The 25907-nt window shown below is 43.1% G+C and overlaps 1 protein-coding gene across 1 annotated transcript in view; it reads right to left on the reverse strand.

The window, feature by feature from the left end:
• Positions 1-25907, reverse strand: part of LOC117805737 (nesprin-2-like) — an 89717-nt gene that overhangs the window by 48886 nt on the left and 14924 nt on the right. Inside the window, exons 4-32 of the mRNA XM_034674264.1 lie at positions 23268-23390; positions 22367-22482; positions 21918-22029; positions 21529-21663; positions 21092-21265; positions 18368-18562; positions 17938-18042; positions 17477-17587; positions 17173-17373; positions 16918-17091; positions 16443-16574; positions 13701-13894; positions 13486-13624; positions 13061-13306; positions 11291-11443; positions 10979-11155; positions 10615-10770; positions 10301-10444; positions 9010-9180; positions 8745-8878; positions 8465-8669; positions 7010-7192; positions 6347-6454; positions 5576-5730; positions 5308-5455; positions 5129-5223; positions 3565-3796; positions 2906-3100; positions 1344-1469 (exon numbers count right to left, since the gene is read on the reverse strand). Coding sequence (XP_034530155.1) covers positions 1344-1469; positions 2906-3100; positions 3565-3796; positions 5129-5223; positions 5308-5455; positions 5576-5730; positions 6347-6454; positions 7010-7192; positions 8465-8669; positions 8745-8878; positions 9010-9180; positions 10301-10444; positions 10615-10770; positions 10979-11155; positions 11291-11443; positions 13061-13306; positions 13486-13624; positions 13701-13894; positions 16443-16574; positions 16918-17091; positions 17173-17373; positions 17477-17587; positions 17938-18042; positions 18368-18562; positions 21092-21265; positions 21529-21663; positions 21918-22029; positions 22367-22482; positions 23268-23390 — 4539 coding nt within the window. The remainder of the gene's footprint in view (positions 1-1343; positions 1470-2905; positions 3101-3564; positions 3797-5128; positions 5224-5307; positions 5456-5575; positions 5731-6346; positions 6455-7009; positions 7193-8464; positions 8670-8744; positions 8879-9009; positions 9181-10300; positions 10445-10614; positions 10771-10978; positions 11156-11290; positions 11444-13060; positions 13307-13485; positions 13625-13700; positions 13895-16442; positions 16575-16917; positions 17092-17172; positions 17374-17476; positions 17588-17937; positions 18043-18367; positions 18563-21091; positions 21266-21528; positions 21664-21917; positions 22030-22366; positions 22483-23267; positions 23391-25907) is intronic.

The following is a 25907-nucleotide window of genomic DNA, read 5'->3' on the forward strand; positions in this document are numbered from 1 at the left end:
GTTGGAACATAGGGCTGTTGGAACATAGGGCTGTTGTAACATAGGGCTGTTGTAACATAGGGCTGTTGGAACATAGGGCTGTTGGAACATAGGGCTGTTGTAACATAGGGCTGTTGTAACATAGGGCTGTTGTAACATAGGGCTGTGGGAACATAGGGCTGTTGTAACATAGGGCTGTTGTAACATAGGGCTGTTGTAACATAGGGCTGTGGGAACACAGGGCTGTTGTAACATAGGGCTGTGGGAACATAGGGCTGTTGTAACATAGGGCTGTGGGAACATAGGGCTGTGGGAACATAGGGCTGTTGTAACATAGGGCTGTGGGAACATAGGGCTGTTGTAACATAGGGCTGTTGTAACATAGGGCTGTTGTAACATAGGGCTGTTGGAACATAGGGCTGTGGGAACATAGGGCTGTTGTAACATAGGGCTGTTGGAACATAGGGCTGTGGGAACATAGGGCTGTTGTAACATAGGGCTGTGGGAACATAGGGCTGTTGTAACATAGGGCTGTTGTAACATAGGGCTGTTGTAACATAGGGCTGTTGTAACATAGGGCTGTGGGAACATAGGGCTGTTGTAACATAGGGCTGTGGGAACATAGGGCTGTTGTAACATAGGGCTGTTGGAACATAGGGCTGTGGGAACATAGGGCTGTTGTAACATAGGGCTGTGGGAACATAGGGCTGTTGTAACATAGGGCTGTTGTAACATAGGGCTGTTGTAACATAGGGCTGTTGTAACATAGGGCTGTGGGAACATAGGGCTGTTGTAACATAGGGCTGTGGGAACATAGGGCTGTTGTAACATAGGGCTGTTGTAACAACCCCGTGATGGGGTTGGTTGTCACAATGTGTCAGAGTGTCTTTGATAGTTATTTGCCTCTTTGTTACAATGAGTTGGAAAATGAGAGTGATACACATTAAAGCCAACACCTTAAGCTTCAATTTAATGTAGGAATGACTATTGAAAGATGTTTTGATGATAAGCGATCATCAAAACAGTAAAAAGTGTGACAACCAACCCTGTTCTCCCCTATAGAAATCATCACTCTTGTCATTAATGGTGTTTGTTTGATTTGGTCATAAAGAAGCATCCCTGTTAATTTCAGTCTGTAGCATTATCATTTAAAACTTCTCACAGATCAGTGACTTTTCAAACACAATGAGGTTTCCTGGGACTCCACCCACCAAGGTTTAACTCAGCCAATGAGATTACTCCTACCTCCAAAGTATCCCCGTCTACACAGAGGATGTTTTGTATATATATTAAACAGTGCACTTGAGAACTTGAGATACTGTGTTTTGATTTTAGTTCACTTAATCAGCTGTTTGTAGATGTACCTTGTTGAACTTCTCAGTGCAATACAGCTCGTCGTCCGACTCTGGCATCGACTCGTTCAGTCTGGTCTTCATGTCCTTCAGCTGCAGCATGCTGTCTGCAAGTCCGGCCTCACAGCGCTCCCAGTTCTGAGACACATCAAAACATTACAGCCATTACTCATACAGATCAATGTGTTGTTGAAATGCTGATTGCCTTTGAGGAAAAAACAATTCAGTTATTGCTCCTCTGTCTCTGACATCCTAAACGTGTCGTCTGTCATTAATCAGAGCAGATTGGATTACCTTGGAGGCTTTTAGGGAAACAGAAACTGTAAGAGGGGACAGATGGAGGACCAAACACTCAGAGAGAGCAGGTGACTGTGACAAAACACAACTCTTACATCAGAGTAAGGTATCACTTCTTCCTACAGCTGATTTAGCAGTCCAGTGCCCAACTTCAAAACAGGCAACATCCAGAATCCAGAAACAGTGGGCCACAACAGAGCAAGAAATATCAACACTTTTTATGACCTGTTTGTTTTATTTTAACATAAGATCAAAGAAAGGGTTTATTATTGATCAATGTCTTTATCTTTGAATGTTTTTAAGTCAATAATTCTGTCATAAAGTTTAAAGAAAATCTCTGACAGACTCTAAAACAAAGAATTGCAGATGGGATCCACATGAGCTGATGTAAGTGTCTCAGGAGGACCACAAAGTGCAGCACTTTCACTGCCGGAAGCTGTGACTCATCAGATAATGTTGCTGATGTATTGATTTTGTGCATCCAGTGGAATCTGACCCTTTGATTTAATTGACTGGAGGCAACTGCTCTGGTTTCATGCAACTGGACCTCCAACATAGCAGAGGAAAAAAACACCAGGCGTCATATCAGGCTAACTGAGAGGATGAAACTTTTACTGTGTGAGGAACATGAAAGCTGCTCTAAGATGGATAATATCTGTTTGTTTAACGGTTTGAATTTTGAATGTTTTGTTTCTTACTGTTGGGACCAAATACTGAATTCAAAAATATTCATTCGACAGAAGCAATTACACAAAGGCACACTTTAAGGAGTCATGTCCGTGCAGGACCTGGCAACACTTGTCCATGCATTTATCCTCTGGTTACAGTAACAGAGTGTTTACTGGTCTGCTTAAAAGATCAATCAGATGAAACAAAACCAGCTTCAGTCCTGGACCAAGAAAGTGCATCATATCACTCTAATTTTCAGGTATTGACACTGGCTTTAAATCACAGCTGATGACTCACCTGTTCACAGTTCCCTTTAAATCAATTATTTTAATACCTATTAAACAAAACTGCACTTTTAGGCTTATATCAAAAAAAGGAAAAGTTGTAGATTTCAATTTTAGCTTCTGATTATTAATGGCTTGTTTAAATGATTTGTCAATGTCCTCTTTTAATGTGCTTCTTCCTCCCCTTGTCATGTTTTCACATCTTCTGTGAAACATCCAGGAACTCCAAAATTTAGTGCTGAAGCTCAAAACTGTCATGTAGTGAAAAAAGAGTTATAAGATGTTCCTCTACAGCCGCTAAGTTACAAGAACCTGAGAGAGTACCTTGATGATAGCCTCGGTGAGGTCCATCCTCTGTCCCAGGAGGCTGTGGAGGTTATCCCACTCCTCCTGCAGGGTTCCCAGGTCCGACTGCAGCTGAGACTGGGTCTCCTCGTCCCCCATGGAGAACAGCTGCCGGCCGACCTCCAGCGTGTGGATGAAACTGGACTGATACCTCTGGAACAGCAGCTCAGTGTGCTGAGGAGGGAGGTGGACGAGAGGGAAAGTATGAAGAGGGGAAGAGAGAGCCGTGTTATATATTCCCTGACTGTTGCCTTTTATTGAGGAGCTTCTATTTCTTGTATCTGCAATCACTTCCAATCCAATCTCTCCCTCTTCATGATCTCTTTTGATGTAAATGTAATCAGTAGCAGTCGTTAAGCTGTCAGGAATTCTAGATCAGCCCTCAGGCAGCGCTTTTGTCTTCTTGGAATCAACAACCACTTCACAGGCTATCAACGACTTGAAGAGATTTTGCAGATCATTCATTATAGAAAGTAGACTGATTGTTTTTGTGGTTGTTCAGGTCTGAAATACTGCACCTCTTAGAACTAGAGTTTGCAGAAATATTCAGAACAATCCTTCATTTTCCACTTAGCTTTAAATTCCCAGACTTCCCATCCCTGTCTCTGTCTGTCTGTCTGTCTGTCTGTCTGTCTCACCTGGAGGTCATGGAGAGAGCGTCGGAGTTGTGGCAGGCTGCAGCAGGCCGGTCCAGCGGGGGGAAGGAGGGTTTGAGTTTCTGACAGGAACTTCTGCAGCTTCTTCAAGCTGCGGCTGTACAGGTGCCAGTGTTTCACCAGGCCCTCCACCAAGGAGCGCCGCTGGTCCGCCCGCTGCACAGCACCCTGCCAGTGCTCCCTGAGCTGGGCCAGCTTCAGGATGAAGTCACTCCTGGATTCAAAACAAGGCTGGATGTCACTTGAGTTAAGAAATGTTACTACAAAAGGTTTATTTTGGTTTGTTACTGACATACTTAACCTATTGGAAATAAATAAGAATACTTAGATCAGAGATTATCTGCACAATGGATAGCCCTATTTGACTACTGTTGTAATCCAGATTACGGCAAAATCATAACATTTCATAGTTTTGATGTCTTCAGTATTAAACTACAAAGTTGAAAATAATTAAAATAAGTGAAACCCATTGAATGAGAAGGTGTTTCCAAACTTTTGACTGGTAGTGCATGTATAACTCTCAGCTTTCATATTACCTTAACCGATGAGTTATTACAAATTTAACCCACATACAATAACACTGAATGTACAAATGAGCTACATACTCAAAAATATCCTTTGAACCCGGCTGTTCACATATTTATTTTTTTGTGAAAATTTGCATTTTAACATGGGACCCAATAGGGATTCCATGTCTTTTGCAGCCAGCCTCAAGTGGACACGAGAGGAACTGCAGTTTTGTGAACGTAGCACTGGCTTCACTTTTCAGCACCAAAGGTTGGTGCTTGTTCAAAACGTGAACTTTAAAAAGGTCTTTCAATGAAGCAAATCAATGACGAACATCTCATTGATGAATAAAGCTAACTGATTTAGCATTTTAGCAACAAAGGCTACTGCTATGCACAGCAGTTTAGGCAGTCGTTTTGCAGCACTACTTAACACTTCAAGTTGTTTAGGACAGGGGTTCCCAAACTTTTCAGCCCAAGACCCCCAAAATATAGATGCCAAAGACTCATGACCCCCACTGTCCCTCAAAGTGATTTAATGTGGCTTCATTTAGCTGGTCTGCAGAAAATGACCCTACCTATATGAGCATGTGTCTGTGTTTCCTGTGCTGTTATGAATTAACCTGCTGCTACTGATGCTTTTGATAATTACTTAGGAGTCATCTGGAAACAAAGAAAGGCAGAAAACTCATTACATTTTCTATTTTCAAGGTTTTATTTCAAGTTTAGCTTTAATTTTTGTTGCATATTTTTACTATAATGAGTAAAATTTACTATTTTTAGATAACAAAAAAAAAAACCATTCTGGAAGACATCTCAGAACCCCGCATGTGTGTCTCGCAACCCCCCAGGGGGTCCTGAGCCACACTTTGGGAACCCTGGTTTAGGAGATAGAAGGTTTCTACCCAATGGTGACGATAAGTATGTATTTGATTTGTAAGATATCTTAGGAAAATCTAACCAACAAGCATTATTTGATGAAAAAAGATAGCTAAAGTATTACAGCTTAAATGAGTTGCCTCACAGTTATGTCTCCTTACCTGTCCTCCACCTCTCCTCTCTGCAGCAGATGAAGAGATTCAGCGATAACTGAATGAAGGATCTGGTGACCGATGGACAGCTCAGTCTGAAAGCGCTGAAACACCAGAACACATCAGGTTTGAATCTTTATTGACTTGTTTTTGTTTCTTAAGCTAGTTTCGTCAACACTCAGTGGTACCTTGTGTGTGCACAGCTGCTGTCTGAGGCCGACGTAGGAGCCGGCCACGTCTACAGCCAGACTGTCCTCCATCCTCTGCAGGAAAGACATCCAGCTCTCACACTTCTGCTCAAAGCTCTGCTGCCTCAGTGCCTCCGTCTGCAGCTCACTGAGGGCGGGTGAGAAACAGAAACTCTGTCAGAGATACCGTGAAGGTCTACTTTATGTATGCCAACTGTTCTCAGCTCTTTAAAAAACTGAAAACCGGACATGTAGTCTGAGTTCTGACCTGCAGGCCTCCTCAGCGCTAGCAGAGGTGTCGGCCCAGCAGTGGTTGAGGCGTTGCAGGCGGCGTGCTGCAGCGTCACCCAGTGTTAGACAGTGGCTCAGCTCGTTCAGCACATCCAGGTCAGCAGACGGGCCGCTCAGCTCCAGGAGGCCAGACTGGAACATATGGTGCATCTCAGATCACATGGGGATCACAACAGTCTGGACACGCTGCACGCGCGACATCACAGGTGAAGGTCGCTACAGCTCCAATTAGTCCTGTGTTACTTTGAACTTCTACTTCCTTTTTTAGTATTTTGACTCATTTGTCAGCTGTTTTTAGTCTAAAACTGACAAGTGAGTGTCCTTGAAGACACATGTCCACTAATATCAATATCGATTAACCTTCTGAGATGAAACTGAGCTCCATATATCTCCAGTAATCTCACAACAAGGTCCATTTTATGATCCTTCCAAGCTAAAATTGTGCACCAACCTGGGCAAGAGCTACCTCCATCTGCTGAGGAGGATTGTGTGATTTGAAAAAGGCTTCAGAATAGCTTCAAAAATTTAGTTTGTGGTGAAATTGTTTGAAAAATGTAAGAAATGATGATGCCTTTATCCTAATACAAACAATTGCATCAAACAAAGTATGAAAAATGACACTCATTTCTAGTAAAGTAGAATCTTTTTGCAGATTTGTGCTATAAATAACTCAAAACACTACTGTTCTATTAGAATAGTCTTTATTAAAGTAGCAAGTCATTCATAAAGTCCATTCATGCCGTCTCACCTGGTCTGCTGTCTGAGCCACATCCCGAAGACGATCCTGCCAAAGCTCCAGGTTGCTCTCCAGTGACTCCAGGACGCTTCCGAACTCCTGCAGTCTCTCAAGCTCCTCCTACAACAAACATGACACACACGCACACACACACACACACACACACACACAGAGGGGCCATATGTGTTGTTAATTTATAGGTCACTGTGACAATTAGTGCAACTAGGCGGCAGGTTAGAGAATAGGAATGCAGTAATCTGAAAACAAGCCTGGACCACAGTTTGCTCCAGAGTTATGCCTGGAAATATGTGCTTGATCACGACATGCACAATAATACAATACTTTATATTTTATTTTACACTTCAAACATGTGAATTAAAGAAAATAAAGGCATTAAAGTCCTCTTAAGTATGCTGTATAATGTCTTATATAAATTTAAAATTGTTAAAGAGCACATGAATAGATTTGTGCACAATAAAAAGTCACCTTTTCTTGCAACTTTTCCACCACCTGTGTCTGTTTCTGTGACAGCTTATATCAAAAATGCACCTAGAGTTAAATATGTCTTTCTATTTTAGTATTCCTGTGCATTCCTCTAAGTCACCCTGACCAGATCAAGTCCACTGCGACTTCTCTAAATCCCCCACACAGCCTCATTCATTCACAAAGTCTTACCTGCAGCTGACCCAGCTTCCCTGTCAGGCTGTGGCTGAGCTGCTGGACGCCTCGTGACAACAAGCGGCTCTCTGATTGGACCTGACATGCGGCTGAGGGTTCGAGGTGGCCAATCAAGTCTTTGGAGGCCTCCAGCACTTCCTCCAGGTCGGATTGCAGAGTGTCTGTCTTCTTCTGGAGACTCTGAAGTAAATAAAACACAGACACACATTTAGAAAAGCACTGGAGAGGCTGGAGAGCTTGTTTAGAGGAGATGAAATAAGGAAGAATAAGAGACTTGGATTTGGAACTTAATGGTGTTATAGATTTTTATTTAAGCAACACTCTGTGCAACACAGCTTACATACCGGACAACCCTGACACACTGGGATCCTATCTCACCCCCAACCCCCTCTTCTCTTACTTTAACTCTACCTGTCCCATTGAAAGTTACTAACCATAGACCTTTCTGGAGTCCCTGAGCTCCCTTGTCTCGTAGGTTCCTCCTCCTGCTGTGGACGTTCCAGACTCCAGCTGATACGGACGTGCTGGACTCCAGCGGCAACAGCTACTACTACTTGTCTCATCACTATCACCGCTCCCTCTCTCTCTTATTCTCCTCTATCCCTCTTTCCAGACCCAACTCGGTCAAGGCAGATGGCTGTCTAACATGAGTCTGGTTCTGCTCGAGGTTTCTGCCTGTTAAAGGAAGTTTGTCCTCTCTGCTGTAACTAGTTAAATACTGCAAGGTGAAATGCTCATGATGGATTAAGGTGGGGTCAGACTGAGTCTTACCCTGTCTTGAAGTTGGGTCTCTGTTCATAATTGGACATAGAGTGGTCTAGACCTGCTCTGTTTGTAAAAGCGTCTTGAGATAACGTTTGTTGTGATTTGGCGCTATACAAATAAAGATTGATTGATGATCTGATGAGAACTGAAAAAGTGAATATAATATCTGATGGAAAAGGTGCTTTGTGAACAGATGAAGAAAGGTTGGCACAGGCACTATATAGAGTTAAATAAAAAAAAGTAATAACTCAACCCCTCAATCATCTAAAAAGGTTGTTCCCAAAGTGCGGGTTAGGACCCCCTGGAGGGTCGCGAGATACTGATGGAGGGGTTGCAACATGACTTCAAAAATGATCCATATTTTGCATGACATAAAATTGAATATTTTATCATTTCTTGCAAAGATAACCATGCAAAGATAAAAAATGTTACAATTTTCCTCTTTATTTTGTTGCCACATGACCCCTGAGGACATTATGCTGTTGGCTTTTTCATGCAACTGTGAGCAACATAAAACCACTTCAAGACAATGGGGGTCTCAAGTCTCTGGCGCTGATATTTTGTGGGTCCTGGTCTAAAAAGTTTGGGAACCCCTGATCTAAAATATTGAAGCTCCTGGTAAAGGAAGGTCGAGTCATCTTTATACTGTTTTTCTTCTTCAAATTGATCGTCACTGTTGTTCCTCACCTGAACTTTGTGTTTCTTCTCAGCGACCTGCTCCACTGTCCTTTCTTCTGCAGGCACTCCATTCAGGACAGATTTTTCATCGCCCTGCAGCGTCTGCAGTCGCTCAGAAAAAGATGCAGCTAACTGAGCGTAGACCTCCCAGGACAGCAGGACTCCACCACTCCTCTGGAGCTGCTGGTCCAATGCTCCAGACAGCACAGTCCAACTGCAGGACAGGAGGAGGATTATTGATTGAGTTAAGAAAGAGTTAGACTTTGTGTATCTGCATACTCTGTCTTACCTGTCTCTCTGTCTGTCTATCTGCTCTGTGAGAAGGACGGCAGCAGCAGGGGTGATGACTTCTTTAAGGGAGCACACAGTTTGATGCAGCTCATCCCACTCTGCCTTAGAAGCTTCTTTCTCCCCATGAAGGAGCTTCCAACACAAAAAAAACAAGCTGTCAGTTTGATATGAATCATGCTTTATCTACATGCTGCAAACAGGACAACTGTACTTAAGCGTCAATGTTTCCAACACGTATAAAATATGAGGTTTCATAGACCTACCTGCAGCTTCTCATGGAGATCTCTGTGAGCCTGAAGGCAGAGCTGAGGGCTGCTGTGATATTCAAGAGTCTGAGATGTTCTCACTGTTTTCAGCTTCATCTGATTTAGTTGCTTCTCTGCACAGTCCCACAGCCGCTCGGCCTCATTCAGCTTCTCTTTGACTGAATCATTCTATTGAACAACAGACAAGATGATCCAATAAGAGCGAAGAAGACCGAAGAGCAAGGATTCAAGTTATGGCTGAAACAATGAGAATACAATTACAAAACAGCATTTACACCATTGTTATGATACCATTTAGTGGCTCGAAGGGGTATGCCAGTCTTGCTACTGTTAATTTTCTGAAAGCGTTTAAGATCAATTACTTGAAAAGTATAAATGCTGTCATGTTGAGTCCACAAGGAATGAAATGACCCTCTGTTTTAAAGTATACAAGTGGTATTTACTTGATTCAAATTGAAGTGTTATCTGTTTATCACTATGGTACAGGTTTGAAGTATTTACATTGATACGATTTACAATACAAATAGTTTCAAGGGCATCTAAGAGTGCAAATGGTAGTAAGCATGTGCTTAATCTGTGTTACAATTATGAGGGTGTCCTTGGACAATTTTCTCATCTGTAAGGAGTCCCTGTCTCCAAAATGTTTGAGAACCCCTGCTCAAAGTTATATAAGGTATATAAGACCTCACACCTTCCCTACTTTTCTGTATTAGAAGTATAAGTATGAATCAGTTCTGCACAATCCATAGATCAGTCAGGACCACTTTAGTCAAGGAGGATTATTTATTTGTGTATGATAAGTTTAATTAGTATAGCACAGCATGGCTCTGGTCTGAGAGCTCCCTGCCCTTCCACATCATACGTGGAATGGCAAAAACTGAAGCAGGCAGAAAACACCTCCCCTCTCTTTCATGTGCATACATGAAAAGAAAAGGCAGGGAGAGCAGCAGCAAAGACAGCTACAGAACAGAGCAGGCAACAGTGACAGTATATATCACACTGGTAAAGTCAGACACAGCATGAAAAGGAGGAGGTGGTGTGGAGCAGGGAGGAAGAAGTTTAAACAGAATGTCAGCTGATAGAGGTGGTGTTAGGATCGGCTGATGTTCTGTGGGCTGAGCTTGACTTTGTGGCCGGCCTGAACTAAAGCTACGCTCAATTTGGGACATGATAACAACCACATGACATAAAATGTGGGTTACAAAGGAAGAGGACAAATTAAATAAAAATAATAACTTGTTTGTTTAATGCCCAAAACATTTATCTTGTTTGTCTTGGTGTCACTCACCTGTTGTGTGAGAGCAGCACAGGCCTGGAGGGATTTCTCGATCTGAGACATAAAATCACAGCTGCTGTTTTCTCTCTGATCAACAAGTTTGTCCTTCAGCTCTTGGAGAGCCTCAGACTTCTTCCTGATCATGTCCTCAAGATCCTAAAAATACAAACCAAGCAAGATCAAACTGTTAGAACTGTAGCTCTCTTTGCAAAAGCCGTCACAGAATACGACTCCTCCTGACTTAAATATTAAATCTAAAGTAGCAAATCTGTAACAGGTGTTCTGAAGGTCATAAAAGATGTCGGAGTGCAGGTGTGACCTCCGACCTGGCAGGTGTTGATGCTCCTCTGCAGCTCCGTCTGGCTGCTGGGTGTCTGAGCTGACTCAAACCAGAGGTTCTGATCTGTGATCCAGCTGTTGATCTGCTGAAGTCTGGCCTCCCGCTCCACTCTGTTCCTCAGCTCCTGCTCCACCTCTGTGATCTGAACACCACAGACAACAACAGCAGCAGATGTTTTTCAAGGACTTAAGAATATGAGAGAAGATCTTGACATGTTGGCCTGAAAATCTGGATTATTGATCACCGGTATGAACAGATGGTGTTGATGGTTTTTATTGTTGAAGTTTCAGAAAAAGCGAACAAGACTGACGTGAAATAGTTTGGCTGCATTTTGACATCGGCTTTCTGACCTGAGAGTTGAGAGTTTCCTGCAAACTGAGCCACCGATGGTTGAGACAACCCTGCTCATCTGCGAACTGGTTGTGTTCATAGCGCCCCTGTTGGCCCTCCTCGGTACTGCGTGTCTGTAAAGGAGGGTTCACAAAGTCCAGAGTGGCCTGATGGGCTGACATCTCTGCCTGACACTCCTGAGAAAAAATATATAAAGAGAGAAAGTAAATCAACAAAACAAACTCAAACAAGGGTCCTGAGATTGGAAACATTCAGGTAATCAGAGTTCTGTTTTTAGATTTGAGGCAGTCAATCATTCAGTCTTTGTGTACCTTGCAGTACTTCAGAAGCTGACTCAGATCAGTGTTGTTGGAGAAGGTTTGGTTGATTCTGCTGCGATGCTCCTCCAGCCGAGACTCAGCAGCCTCCAACCAAGTCTGGAGCTCCAGCAGCGCCCCCTGCTGGTTCAACGTCTTCATCCATTGCTGAGGAAAAGAAGAGAATGATTGTGATGTTGTCTTTGTTGTAGATTGTGTTGATTTGCTTTTTGATTTATGGAAGACCTAAAGCAATACATTATCAGATAAAACTTAAAAACAAAAACTATAGGAATATAAGGTAATAAGAAGAGCAGGGAGGAGGAGACAATAAGTAAGAGGGAGATAGGGATATGGGGGGTTATGGAATAAGATGAGGAGAGTTTGGAAGCAGAGGAGAACAGAAGCAAGCAGAGAAAAGATCTGGACAGACAGAAAGATGGAGGGGAGAATGGTTTCACACCAATGAGGCAGAGAAGAGTCCTCAGGTTGGCTTTGTGCTGCACAGTGGGGATGTTCAAAACTAATTGGTGACAGGAAGGCTGTCGTATCATTTCTGAAATACCAAACCGGTCTGTACTGTACTTTTGGGTAAGAAGAAGCAAATATAGGTTTCAATTTAAAAAGTGACATTAAAAATACATACATACAAACATACTTTACTTTGGTTATTTTCAGGTTAGTGTTACTCATTTCCAGGCTTATGAGATATTTTGAATTGAATGTCAACCTAATGTTGGTGCTGAAGGTAAATCTAGGTGAATAATTATGCATAACTGATTTTGTGGTCTCGTATTTGGTTCAGCTATCAGGGAGGTGTTTTAAGTTTAAAGCATGTTTGGATGTGAATCAGCTGACTGAAGGTGTTGCACACAGCGGAGACGCTCAGCTGGAGGCTACAGCTGAGTGACAGGTCTCCACAAGCGGTAGCTCTTTGTAAGATTTCCTCTCTGTTTCCTATGTAATGACAGCTAGTCTTTTCAGGACCTTTTCTGAAGGATTGGTCACAGATTCTGTGTTTCTTGTTGTTTTACTTGTCAGTATGTAGACGTGTGTCTTGGTACACAGCTACAGCTACGACATGTAGCTATGTGGCTATGCTAACTAGCGCTAGCACTTATCCATGATAAATAAAAATCATCCACTAGATCTTCAAATCTGCAGACGTGGGGAGTAAAACTGACCTTTGTGTTTATTAAGACAGCCTACAACTAGCATGCCTCCCTCCAGGGCTCCTTGTTAGCACACATGTGTGCAGGGTATGAAAAACAGAGGAGGGGTTGAGTTGTATTTTATACAGTCTATGGGCTGAACAAGCTCCGAGCTCTGACTCCGTGACAGACCGGATATTGTTGTGACGTAACAAAAACACGGAAGTCTGAAACGGCTCGTTTCACACACATTTACAGAAAGGTGGAGAAATCAGAACAGGGGCAGAATGGATTATTTTAATTCTCGGGGGGTTTGTAGACATGCCAGGGACACATATTTCAGGTAGAGAACCATTAAAAAGTCCATTTTGCATGATATGTCCCAGCTAAACAAGAATCCTTGGCTTCTTACTTTTTACTCTTTTTATTTCCTAAATTGAGCTCTTACTATTTTTTTATTGTTCTTATTTATTGTTACATCTGTGTCTGATGATTAATTGATAATTGTTCGTTAACATTTCCAAAGATCGATCACGTAAATACTTGAAATTTACATCCCTAGTTTAAACAGTTAAGAAGCACCCCTGATACATCCCATGCTTTCTTTTCACAAACATCACGAGGAGTCTCTCACCTTATGCAGAGCTTGTTGTATGACAGGAACATCGGCCAGCAGACCAGACCAGTCCAGCTCTGTCTGTCTAAGCTGGGAGTCGATGGGGCTCTGATCTGTGTCTGTAGTCAGGGACAGTGAAGTGTCTTTGTCCATGGGGTTCAGATCTGAGTCTCCATCTGCTTCACCAAGCTGAACCAGCTGGGTTCCCGCACCGATCACAGCCACCTTGAGTCCAGATTTGGCCTCCAACTCTTTGGTCAAAGCCTGTAAAGATGATCTATCAATTTCACTGTGTCTTCATAATCACTACCATACATGAACTATAAATAACTGTGATTGAAAGTTTGAAGAGAAATACTGGAGATCATTACATTTAGAAAATAATGACATTTTGGAGAGATTATTGTTGTTATCTATGATAGGAAAGTATTATTATTACCCACCATTAACTGCAGGTAGTGGTCCCGCCTCTGTTCAACATTCATCTCTTCACTGTTTGAGAGAGTGTGCTGACTCCATCTGTCAATCAGCTCTCTGGCCCCGCCCATCCAATCAGCAAATGCAGAAGAGTCTCGAAGAAACCTGATAGAAAATAGCAAAACTGTGATTAACACCCCAATAGAACACAGCCTTCATCTGAAAAATGCTAATTCATTACCTTGTCTTTAGCTTTCTTTTCCTGTCTATGTTGGTGCGTTCCTGCTCCACCCTCCTCTGCAGTGCTTTCCAGGAGGCCTCAAGCTTGCTCGTGGACACGCCCACTCCTCTGCAGCCCACTTTCTGCAGCCAGAGTCCCGCCTCCAGCATCCGACCGAAACGCGCCTTGTTCGAGCGCAGAACATCACGTAGCTCCTTTGAGAAAAGACAAAACAAAATCATTGTTAGCTTTAAAGGTGACATGTTATGCTATTTTTAATCAAAATATATTGGTCTAAGAGGTCCCCAAAACATGTCTTCAAAGTTTATGCTCAAAAAAACACTTTGAAATCAGATTTTGGCATGCCTGAAAAACCCTCTTTGTCAGCCCTCCTCAGAACAGTCTGTTTTCTCTCTGACCACGCCCCCTCAGGAAGTGGGTGTGGCCTCAGCTGTCCAGCACGTTGATCTAATGTTAACATGTGGGCTGAATAGACACGGCTGTTCACAGACCCGCGTTACTCCAACCCTCTGAATCTGATCCAGAATCTGATCCTGACGGAGAGGCGCCCGCAGCAGGACCTTTCTGAAGGATTGGTCACAGATTTAGTGTTTCTTGTTGTTTTATTTGTCAGTATGTCGACGTGTGTCTTGGTACACAGCTACGAACATGTAGCTATGTGGCTATGCTAACTGGCGCTAGCACTTTTCCATGATAAATAAAAATCCTCCACTAGATCTTCAAATCTGCAGACGTGGGGAGTAAAACCGACCTTTGTGTTTATTAAGACAGCCTACAACTAGCATGCCTCCCTCCTAAGCTCCTTGTTAGCACATGTGTGTGCAGGTAATGAAAAACAGAGGAGGGGTTGAGTTGTATTTTATACAGTCTATGGGCTGAACAAGCTCCGAGCTCTGACTCCGTGACAGACCGGATATTGTTGTGACATAACAAAAACACTGAAGTCTGAAACGGCTGGTTTCACACACATTTACAGAAAGGTGGAGAAATCAGAACAGGGGCAGAATGGATTTTTTTCATTTTGGGGGGTTTGTAGACATGCCAGGGAAACATATTTCAGGTAGAGAACCATTAAAAAGTCCATTTTGCATGATATGTCACCTTTAAGTGACAGTGTTGGGGACACAAGTCTTTACAGAAATATTCAAAAAAATCTAAAATGTATGTGAAAGCTGAGGTTGATCCAACTCTTCGTAAAAGTACAGATTCCAGAATGTAAATGTTAAACAGGACTTCCACCAGATCCGTGTCCGGTCGATCTCTGATCTGCTGCGACCAGGGGTGCATCTCGCTCGGCTGGTGGTGAGGCTTTCAGCAGTGTGACTGCCTCCTGGTGGCTGGCTGCAGTATAGGTCAAAAAATCCGTCTCCCCCATTCATTTGAATGGGGGAGCAGTCAAACTTTAAAAAATAAATACACGTCGTACGAATGTTTCTCACATCCGTATGCTGTGGTGATATGTAGTTAGTATTTGAGTGTTTTGTGTTCAAGGCCTCTTTTTTCTGAAAAGTTTCTTTTTCGTTAGTTATTAGAGTTTAAAAAACGGGGTTTTACTTCCTGTTTCCTTTGATTCACAGCCGCCGTAGACAGAAACTTCAAAGGACACACAGCGTCTTGTGATGCTACGCTGTAGGGCGGAGCTTATTACAGTGGCTTCGCAGGCTCTGGCTGCACAATGGCTGCGCCCAGGAGAGGGATTTTTTGGCTTCAGAACCGTACAACGGGAAGAGGCGGAGCAACGCTGTCCATTTTTATTTACAGTCTATGGCTGCGACCGCCGGACAGCTGGAGTCATGTGACCGAGGTTTTCCCGTGGTTATCACTGAATCAAGGATTCTCCTCCTCCTCTCCTCATCCATGTTGTCTTTCTGGTCCTCTGAAAACCTCTGACCTGTTGACTCCAGGCCTGCCTCCGCTCACCATGAGGGTTTGTTGTTGTAGTTAAATAAGTGGAATACGATCTGGTGATAACAGAGGGTTTTATTCTGAAAATGAACCGGATGTTATCATTTTGTTTTGGTGTCTGACTTCCTGTCCCACTCGATCTGCACTTCCCAGAGAAGTGAATTCTGGGTGTCATTTCTTCACAGGGAGGTGTCCAAGCAACTTTTAGATACCTGTCTTATCTTGCTGGATGGATAAACTGTTGCAAATACGTCCAAAACAAATTAAACATGTTAAAAAGAGCAACGTTTTTTAAGTAAGTACTACGATCATACATTATTCGCCCTAAACAACGGCACTATACTCAAAATATAACTAAAGTTGATACAGTTTGGCTCGTGAAAGTTGAGCCTGGTATTGTGGAACTGAACACGACAGGCTGAGTCTGAGATGTCTTAAAATCACTGCCGTAAGAGCCTCCATCACTCGCTGCCCCCGTCTTCACAGCTCATTTTCAGATGAATAAGAGACACATTTCCAATCCCACAGAAGAGCAACAGGGAATATGAACCAAAATGAATTCTAGATGGAGGTCCTTGCTCTGCTAATAACTCACATCAAAGCTGAGGAACATCATGTGCTCCTACAGAAAACAACCCCTTTTGCTTGTATTTAATTGAGCCAATTAGTTTATGAGTGGCATGCACAAAGTACAACACAGAGAGCACGCCCAACAGCCTCCACATCAGCAGAATCAAATATTGTATGAAAGAGCTCTGTCCTGTGGTCGGCTGCCTGCTCGTAAATAAGTATTATCCCCCAGACAATAGAGACAGCATGTGTATTAATCAAATGTACCTGATAGACGGAGAGCTTCTTTGATATCTGCTCCTCAGATTCAGCCCCATCATGCATCATGGTTATGGAAGTCTCAACGTCTTTGAGAAGGGAGTCTGTCCAGGCGCTGTCTTCCTCCCACTGAGACCACACCTGAAACAGACGAAGTGACGATGAAGGTGAGACGAGTTGTAACACTTTGAATCCACCTGTTGCATAACTCACTTTCAATATTTCATTTGCAAATCAACTCAAATTTACAAAAAAAAAATTGGTTCACTTTGCTTCACAGTTTCCTGGTTCATAGATTCTGTTTTGACATTTCAGTATTACTGAAAATATTTGACTTTTCTGGGACTAATTGCTGACTACTCGTACATTCATGTGCTCTCTTATCCTCTCTTTGAAATCCTACAGATCCAAATGTCCAAGTAATGAAAATGTTGTCATATTGTCCACCAGATTTTGTTCAGTCACACTTTTGTCCATGCACTACCTGCAATGTGTCCTGCATCCTGGTCCCTATCTCCAGTCCCCTCTGCTGAAGCTGAGCCACTTCATCCTGCAGGCCCATCACTACGCCCTCCCACTTCTGGAGGGCGCTCTCCGGGACTCTCTGGGTCAGGTACTGCAGGATCCCAAAATGATGGCCCAGGAACTGGAAGAATTTCTGATAACAGAAAGCATATTTGTAGCTTCACATTTATATACACTGAAACACTCTAAACTCTATTTTCCTCAGTGTACTAACTGTATGACAGTTGAAATGCTGCTGGAGCTGATCCCTATCATAGAGCTCTGTGTCAGGCTGCTGCGTGAGGCGTTCAGAGCCCAGAGTGATGAGCTCCTCCAGCATGTGGACCAGGCGCTCATACTGCTGCTGCAGCTCCACACTGCTCTTCAGCTCGTCACAGGAGGATCGAACACCACCCAGAGATCTGTCCAGCTCACCCTGCACACAGAGAGACAGACAAGAGATGTTTGGATACACCCTTGAAAACATGACTACTTTTCTTGACATCTGACCCACGCATGAGATAAAGCGGCTCGCCTACCTGCAGCTGTCTGGCCTGCTGGATGTGAGATGCAGGCAGGTTGTGTCGGTCAGCCTCCTCCAGTAGGGAGCTGACCTGCTGCTGCAGAGACTCCTGCATCTGAACCATAGCCTGCAGAAAAAACACATGCACGGTGTTATGAAAAAAAAGGTATTCCTTTATTTGGCTTGCTGCTCTGGTGATTACACAAGAACAAATAAGCGCAATTCCAGCTTCTGTAGAAAACAAAAAACAATATCTGATGAATCTTTCCAAACTGATGTGTTCAAACATCTTATCCTAACAGATTAACATCTGAAAATATAAGATTACTATTATATGAAACATATAAAACAGTGAATATAAAGCTAGAATCACAGAACACAGCACATGTTGATTCACTCCAACATCAGCAGGAGTTCACTCACTCACTCAGACTGTGCACGGCTTGTTAACGTTAAACATCTCTGAGGAAACAGTACCTGCAGCGGTTTGTTAGGGTCCAGACTTCCATTGTGTTCATTAATTATTTGCTGCACAGTCATCTGGTTAGAGGAGAAGGCTGCATGCAACTCATTTAGATGGATCTGTTGGTTAAAAACACACTGACTGTTGAGTAAACAAAAAAGGGTTTTCATTGAAAATACATAGAAACGGTTATTTATGTTTGAAGACTGCAATTTAAAATTTTGCATTTATGAATATTATAAATATGTTGCATTAGGTAGGTACAAGGCAGACATATATGTGTTACATAGAGGAGGTGAGTTACTGGATGAGAAGAGGAACAACAAAAATAGACAGAACAACTCAAACATATTATTTTAGAGATGGGAGCTGGATTCTTTGTTCACTTATAATTGCTCTCATCTCAAAGTGGTCTTGTTTCCTTCAACAGTGATCATCTCTGACCTGATGCTTCGCAGTCTCCTCCTGCAGGTTCCTGAGCTGCTTCTCTCTGCTGCTCAGTGCAGCCTGGACCACAGGAAGGACTCTGCACACATCGTCTACACACTGCTGACCACGCTCTGATCCCAGGACATGCGTCACCTTCGGCCCCTGAGAGGCTAGCTCGCTGCCGAGGGTGTCCAGCTCTGCAGATAGACTCTGAGAAGAAGATTCAGATACTTGTTAAAGAAGCAATGCTTACTAAGAATGTACTTTTTGTGAGCCACCTTGATGTTATCCAAACGGGTTTGATGCCTCAAATTTGGAGTTTTGGCCACCACCATCTCATTTATATTTACCGGAAATGACGATATATGGACATGAGGATAGATAATAATAATAATACATTTTATTTAGAAGCGCCTTTCAAAGCACTCAAGGTCGCTTTACAGACAGATAAAAACACAGTAAATAAAAGAACACGATAAGATAAATAAAAACAACAAGCAAAGTAACACCAAGTTAAAAATGAAGCAGTGGAAATGAAGCAGGGAATGCAGTTTGAAACAGATGGGTTTTGAGTTTTGATTTGAAGAGGGGTAGTGAGTCAGAGTTTCAGATGTCCGGTGGGAGTGAGTTCCAGAGTTGGGGAGCAGAGCGACTGAAAGCTCTGCTCCCCATGGTGCTGAGACGGGCGGGGGGCACAGAGAGGTGGAGGGAGGAGGAAGACCTGAGGGAGCGAGAGGGGGTGACGATGTGGAGGAGATCAGAGAGATGCGGAGGGGAGAGGTTGTGGACGGCCTTGAATGTGTACAGGAGGATTTTGAAATTGATTCTGAGTTTGACCGGTAGCCAGTGGAGCTGCTGGAGGATGGGGGTGATGTGGTGAAAGGAGGGGGTTCTAGTGATGATGCAGGCTGCAGAGTTCTGGACCAGTTGAAGTTTATGGAGGGATTTGTGAGGGACACCGAAGAGGAGTGAATTAGAATAATCAGTACGGGAGGTGACAAGACTGTGGACCAGGATAGCAGTGGTGTGAGGGGTGAGAGAGGGACGGAGACGGTTGATGTTGCGGAGGTGGAAGTATGCAGACCGGGTTATGTTATTGATGTGAGAGTTGAAAGAAAGTGAGCTGTCGAGGATGACACCCAGACTCTTTACCTGGGGGAGGGGGACACTGTTGAACTGTCGATGGAGAGGGAGAAACTGTCGGCTTTGGATAAGGTGGATTTGGTGCCTATAAGGAGGAGTTCTGTTTTATTGCTGTTGAGTTGAAGGAAGTTGGAAGTGAACCAGGACTTGATCTCAGAGAGGCAGAGGGTGAGGGAGGAGGGTGGGAGAGTGGAGTCGGGCTTGCTGGAGAGGTAGAGCTGGGTGTCATCCGCGAAGCAGTGGAAGTGTATGCCGAATTTGATAGATTTACTCTAATTGGGACTGTCACTAGGCTTGAAAATAGCTATTTATACCATGAACTTTTTAAAAAGATGTTCAATAAATTAATATTTGGTCAGAAGTAATAAGCGAAATGGAACAGATGCTAGGCAAAAAGAGCAGCGTTGGAAAACAAAATATACTCCTGGGAACACGTCCTAAAGGACTAAAAAACGAGTTATACCTCTTCTGTGTATTGAGAATAACAGCGCTCAAGCAAATCACAAGAAACTGGAAAAAAAAGGAATCTCCAAGTGCATTCAAGTGGTTAGGAACAGTAGAGAACTTTTACTCAATGGAAAAAGTAACTTATAGAATAAATAAAAATGAAAAGTTATTTGAAAAAAGATGGCTACCTTTCAAAGCAAGGACAGGATATCAATGAATATAAAGATATGTGCCTGTAAAAAAGAAAATGTTGAAGCTTATGCCCCTTATATGTATGTATGTATGTATGTGTGTATGTACATATATGTATATATATATATGCATATGTATGTGTATGTCTATGTATGTATGTGTGTATATGTATATATATATGTATATTTATTTTATTCTATTGGGTTATTTATAAATGAATTTATGTATTTTCAATTTTTGTGTTTTGATTATATTTAGATAACCCCTTCTATTTATTTTTCATTTCTATATAATTTACTTTCCAATTCTGTATGGGTGGAGGGTCACAATGTCAAAAAAAAAAAAAAAGTGTTGTGTCAAAAATGTTCAAACCTGTAAGAAAGTCATGTATATATAACATTGACACAATAAAGTATAAAAAAAAAAAAAAAAAAGAATGTACTTTTTGTGAGCCACCTTGATGTTATCCAAACAGGTTTGATGCCTCAAATTTGGAGTTTTGGCTACCACCATCTCATTTATATTTACCGGAAATGACGATATATGGACATGAGGATAGATAGATTTACTCTAATTGGGACTGCCACTAGGCTTGAAACTAGCAATTTGTACCATGAACTTTTTAAAAAGATGTTCAATAAGTTAATAGGCCACAGTTTGTCAAAGATTTCTGCACAAACAGACTTCTTTTCACGTCTAGTGGAGACTCATAAAACCCACAAACACAAATGTTGAAGGAGATGGACTATATATCTGATGACATCATAATTTATGCTGCATAACAGATGTTCAGGGGTGTATAATTGACAAATGACTTTTACTTCTTATTTTGAAAGAGAGAAATTTGTAATTCTTTAACTGAACTAAACTTTTGTCCCATGATTTATACTTAAATGTATGGTTTTGAACTTTGAGTCTGCTCTTAGTTAGAAGGTTTAACTTCACATGTGGTCCCACCTGCAGCTGTTGCAGCCTCAGTTGTGCGTCTTCCTCCTGTGCGTCTTCCTCCTGTGCCGTCCCAGCAGGTGAGTGCAGCAGGTTGTTGACGGAGGACAGACACAGGGACGCTCCATAGAGAACATGAAACAAACCCTCATCCAGCGTCTGATTGGAGCCGTCTTCAGGGGACGCCTGGGGTCAGAGAGGTCAATCAAACCCGATTCAAATTCAAATTCAAACCTGTGTCTGTGCATCTTTAATACACAGTGTCATAACTAAGGTTTGATATGATGACAATCTAAGGGTTATATGTTAAAGCAGCTTTTCATTCAGAAACCCTTTAAACTTATCACATGACTCCTGACCCTAGAGCTGGGAACCTCTTGTCAACAATGTGGACCCACCAGCTGTCCAGGGGTCACATGCAACCACATCCTCTGACAAAGAGCCCGCACCTGACTGAGACCCTCTGTCGCCATGTGTCCCAGCTCTCTCAGATGGCTGATATGAGTTTGGAGCTCTTTCAGGGTTTGTGTGCCAATCATACGTCCTGCTGTTCCATCACCACGCCTCACAGATGAGTCTGACACCTTCAGAGAGAGAGAGAGAGAGAAGAAAGAGAGAAAGTCAAAGCCGAGAAGCCAGAGAGAGAGGGAGAGTTATACACGAACACGACTCTCATCAGGCCCTGCAGGAGGCCCCAAAAACACCAAAGAGACAACAAAGTGCCTTCTGCTCAAAGGAGGTGATAACCAAGCGTGGTGAGAACAACGACTTTTCTTTTCTTTGCTGTATTCTGAGAGTGATAATCAAGCACTTCAGGGCCTCATGATGAAGGTCTTACTTCAGAGGGAGGAAGCAGCCAGCTCTCCTCTACAGCCTGCAGCCGGCTGTGGAGGTGATACCACCTCGTCTGAGCAGCGTCCTCGTGCACATCGGGCTCAGCGGGAGGCGACCTGCAGGGAGAGAAGAGGCTGAAAATGAACACTTGATTCCTCTCTTTTTCTTCTTCTCTCCTTTTCCTAATTCTCTCTGACTTTCTTTCCTCTCTGTCTTTGTTTTTTCTTACATTTAGTTTAGTTTTTTTTATCTCTACTTTGGCCTTTCTCTGTCCTGTGGTGATAACTAACACCAGGACGGGGACTGTTAACTCTAGTTATCATACATTTTGTGTCATGGCAACTTTAAAGAGCACAAACTTAAATAAATACAACCTAAAATATATCCCAAACACTCGCTCTACAACATATGTTAGAAATGTAAAGACATTTAAAGTGACAGTACTGATTTTACCATGGTGACAGTGGGCTGTGGTCCTCTGTTTCCTGGCTGTGGAGTCGAGCTCTGCTGCCCTGCCTGGCGATGGCCTGAGTCAGTCCTCTCTGTTCAGTCAGCTCCTGCTCCAGCTCCTGCACAACAAACAACAACAACAAGGCGTACAGTTACACAGAGTGGTTGCATGACAAGGAGAAAGGATGATCATTTTAGGTTTATGTTTAGCTTTACTTTTAATATGCTGAGTGCACAGATTGCTTTTTTGATAATCCTCATTTTGTCACTGGACAAGTTTTGGGCGTCTCCACCAGAGTTACATTTTTGTGGTTTTGACTGAACAGGTGTGGTTCAGCTTGGTGTGTTTGTCCTGTAAGTAGTGTAATAAAGAGCTATATGCAAACATTTAAAAGAAGACAAGATAACTTGTTATACGTGAGGCTTTTTTTTACTATCACCATATCTGTAAAAGGAGGAGATTAAAGTGCACCCTCTCTGTTTCCCTCTCTTAAAGAAATCATTGATTTTTTTTTTTGGACTGTACTGCACGGGTCATAACAACTGAACATTTACATGCAAAAGTGTCTGCATGAATCTGCAGGTGGTGAGATTTGAGTCCCTTTTCTTCTTTTTGCCTGAGCCCATGCCCTACAAAATGTCTGAGCACTTCTCTCCATTGACTTGAATGTATGCACCACTGAAACCTGACATGAGCCCTCCATAGTTTGGAGTCTATAGCCCTCAAAACAGGCGTCCCGGATTCAATTTCAATCCACGGCCCTTTGAACCCATGTCATTCTCCACCCTCTTTCTCCCAGTCCTGCTCCATCCACTCTCCTATCCTCTCTGAATAAAAGCATAAGAGCCCACAAACATAAACATTAAAATCCATCACTCATTAACAGCTGTGTGAGTCCAGTACCTTCTGCTGCTGCAGGCTGCTCTGTCTGAGAAGTTTGTTTTTGGGTGAGGAGAAGATCTCCTGCACGCTGCTGCTGCGCTTCAGCTTGGACTCAAGAGGGCGCTCTGCCGGAGGTGCTGACTTCTGGGGAGAGAGAGACAAGACAGGAACACAGAGGAAGAAAACAGGAAAAGGGTTATCGTCATCATCATTATCAGCAATCCTTTCAGAGGTTCTCATCAGTATCTATTTTGTCATCAGTGTATAAAGATTGTCTCGAGCAAACATCATGGCTTGCATAGGGCTTCTACTCTTGCCCCTATTCTGAATAATCCGACGTTTCCCTCTTCCTGTTCTGACTCCGCCTTTCACTGCTGGTCGACCAGCGGCCTTAAAGCTGGGGTTGGCAGTCTCGGAAAACTAGCATGAATTTGAATGTAGCATGTCCTCTAGCATGTTAGATTCCGTCTAACCCCTCCCCTCCTCCCTCAGAGCTCCTCCAAAACGCCGCAGCCCCCCCCCCCCCCCCCCGCTCACATGCACGACCGCCGCTGACTTGCGACCATATGATGGTGACTGATTCAAAACTGGTCCTCACCAAAACATTCTCATAGTGAAAGTTAAAAACATAAACAAACATGGCTGCTGTTAGTACTCACAACTGTCATTCTAGCATTATCCAGTTGTACCGGTGACACGATATCAGGAGAAAAGTTATAACACATATATAATACTGTAACAGCTCTACTGTTTGTTAAACATGTTCAGTGTAGATGCTCTTAATTCCTACAGTGTTTACGGTCAGTGAAGGCATCAGGAGAGGTGTAGAGTGTGTGAGGTGGAGAGAGGAGAGACAAGAGGAGAAGTTCTTCATTCATTCAAACATTGATTGTTGTTTTGTTGGTTGGCGTGATCACGGCCGACAGTGACCGGTTATTAAAGATCAACATGTTCACGACTCGGCTCGTCATCCCTACAGAGTCCAGACGGACGCTACAATACATCTACATTTTCTGTAGGACTTACTAAATGTCATTCATTCTTCTGCTTGTCAGAGCCCCCGTGGCGAGAGCTTTTTAGACTCTGATCCGGACTACAGTCCTGAGCAAAGCACCTCATCGGATCAGAGGGGACAGGCCCGAGGTCGAGTGAGAGGGGCGGTCAGTAGAGTCAGGGGAAGCAGAGGCAGGGGACGGAGACTCGGAGTGCACGCTGGGGAAATGTACGCGCAGGAGGCGGGCAGAATGACAGGACGGAATTTGAATGGTTTAAAATGTTGGCACCCAAAAAAGGCTGATTGGTTGGTGTTTTCCCAGGTTTACTCCGGCTGTAGATAGCAGCTTTTCTTCCTTCTTTTTTAAGAACACATTATGTAATGATTACCATCAGGACATAAAGATCATTTTAACCAGTATAACAAAAAGTGGATCTAAATCTGATTACCAACCCCAGCTTTAAAACACTCGAACGACTTGTATGAAAATGGAGTCTTTTCATCTTTCACGTCCCTGTCATCAAAATACAATTTGCCCAGTACTCACTTTTTTCGATTCCTCCAAGTAAGACACTTCATCCCAAAACAGTTTCCTCATTTCCCAAATCGCCACCCAGAGGCAAAAATTGATCAGTTCCTTTCTCTTAGCTTTGACCAAAAACGATTGATATCTGTTATCTACAATAGGATTGGCCTCCTGAACCCAGTCACCACTACATTGGTTAAGGAATCCTGGGAGCATGATCTGGAGACGAGTATTTCAGATAGCCAATGGAGAGACATTTTAAAACTGGTCCACTCATCGTCTATATGTGCCAGGCATGGCCTAATGCAGTGCAAGGTACTCCACAAAGCCAACTTCAAATACTAGGTTGGCTAAAATATATCCAAATCATAGAGATTCTTGCAACCGTTGTAAAAGATCTCCGGCGGACCATTTACACATGTTCTGGACATGCCCAAAACTCACCAACTTCTGGTCCACTATGTTTGATACTCTCGGTCAAGCTCTTGATATGTCTTTAACACCGGGCCCCTCTGACTGCTCTGTTCGGTCTCCCGCTGACAGAAAATGTACCCTCAACTGTTCATCGCGTCATTGCCTTCACCACCTTACTGGCCAGGCGCTCGATCCTTTTTAAATGGAAACTTGTATCCCCCCCAAACTCACAATAGATGGTTACAGGATGTCTTACACTGTTTAAAATTGGAGAAGCTAATGTTCTCACAGAAAGGGTCTCTAACATCCTTCAACAAGACTTGGGGCCCCCTGATAAGCTTTATTAGAGACAAGCTTTCTATCACTCCTGATGATGCTGGAGACACAGCGTGAGCAGAGTTGAGTGCTGGAGAGAGAACCCCCCCCCCCTTTTAAATTTATTTTAAATTTGTATTTATTTATTTATTTGTCTGTTTATTTATTATCCATCCATCCATCCATTATCTTGACCGCTTATCCCGTTAGGGGTCACGGGGGGCTGGAGCCTATCCCAGCTGGCTTCGGGCGGAAGGCAGGGTACACCCTGGACAGGTCGCTAACACAGAGAGACAGACAACCATTCATGCACACACTCACACCTACGGGCAATTTAGAGTGATCAATCAACCTGAGCATGTTTTTGGATTGTGGGAGGAAGCCGGAGTACCCGGAGAGAACCCACGCATGC

This window comes from Notolabrus celidotus, chromosome 22, assembly GCF_009762535.1.
Source record: "Notolabrus celidotus isolate fNotCel1 chromosome 22, fNotCel1.pri, whole genome shotgun sequence".
Lineage (NCBI taxonomy): Eukaryota > Metazoa > Chordata > Actinopteri > Labriformes > Labridae > Notolabrus > Notolabrus celidotus.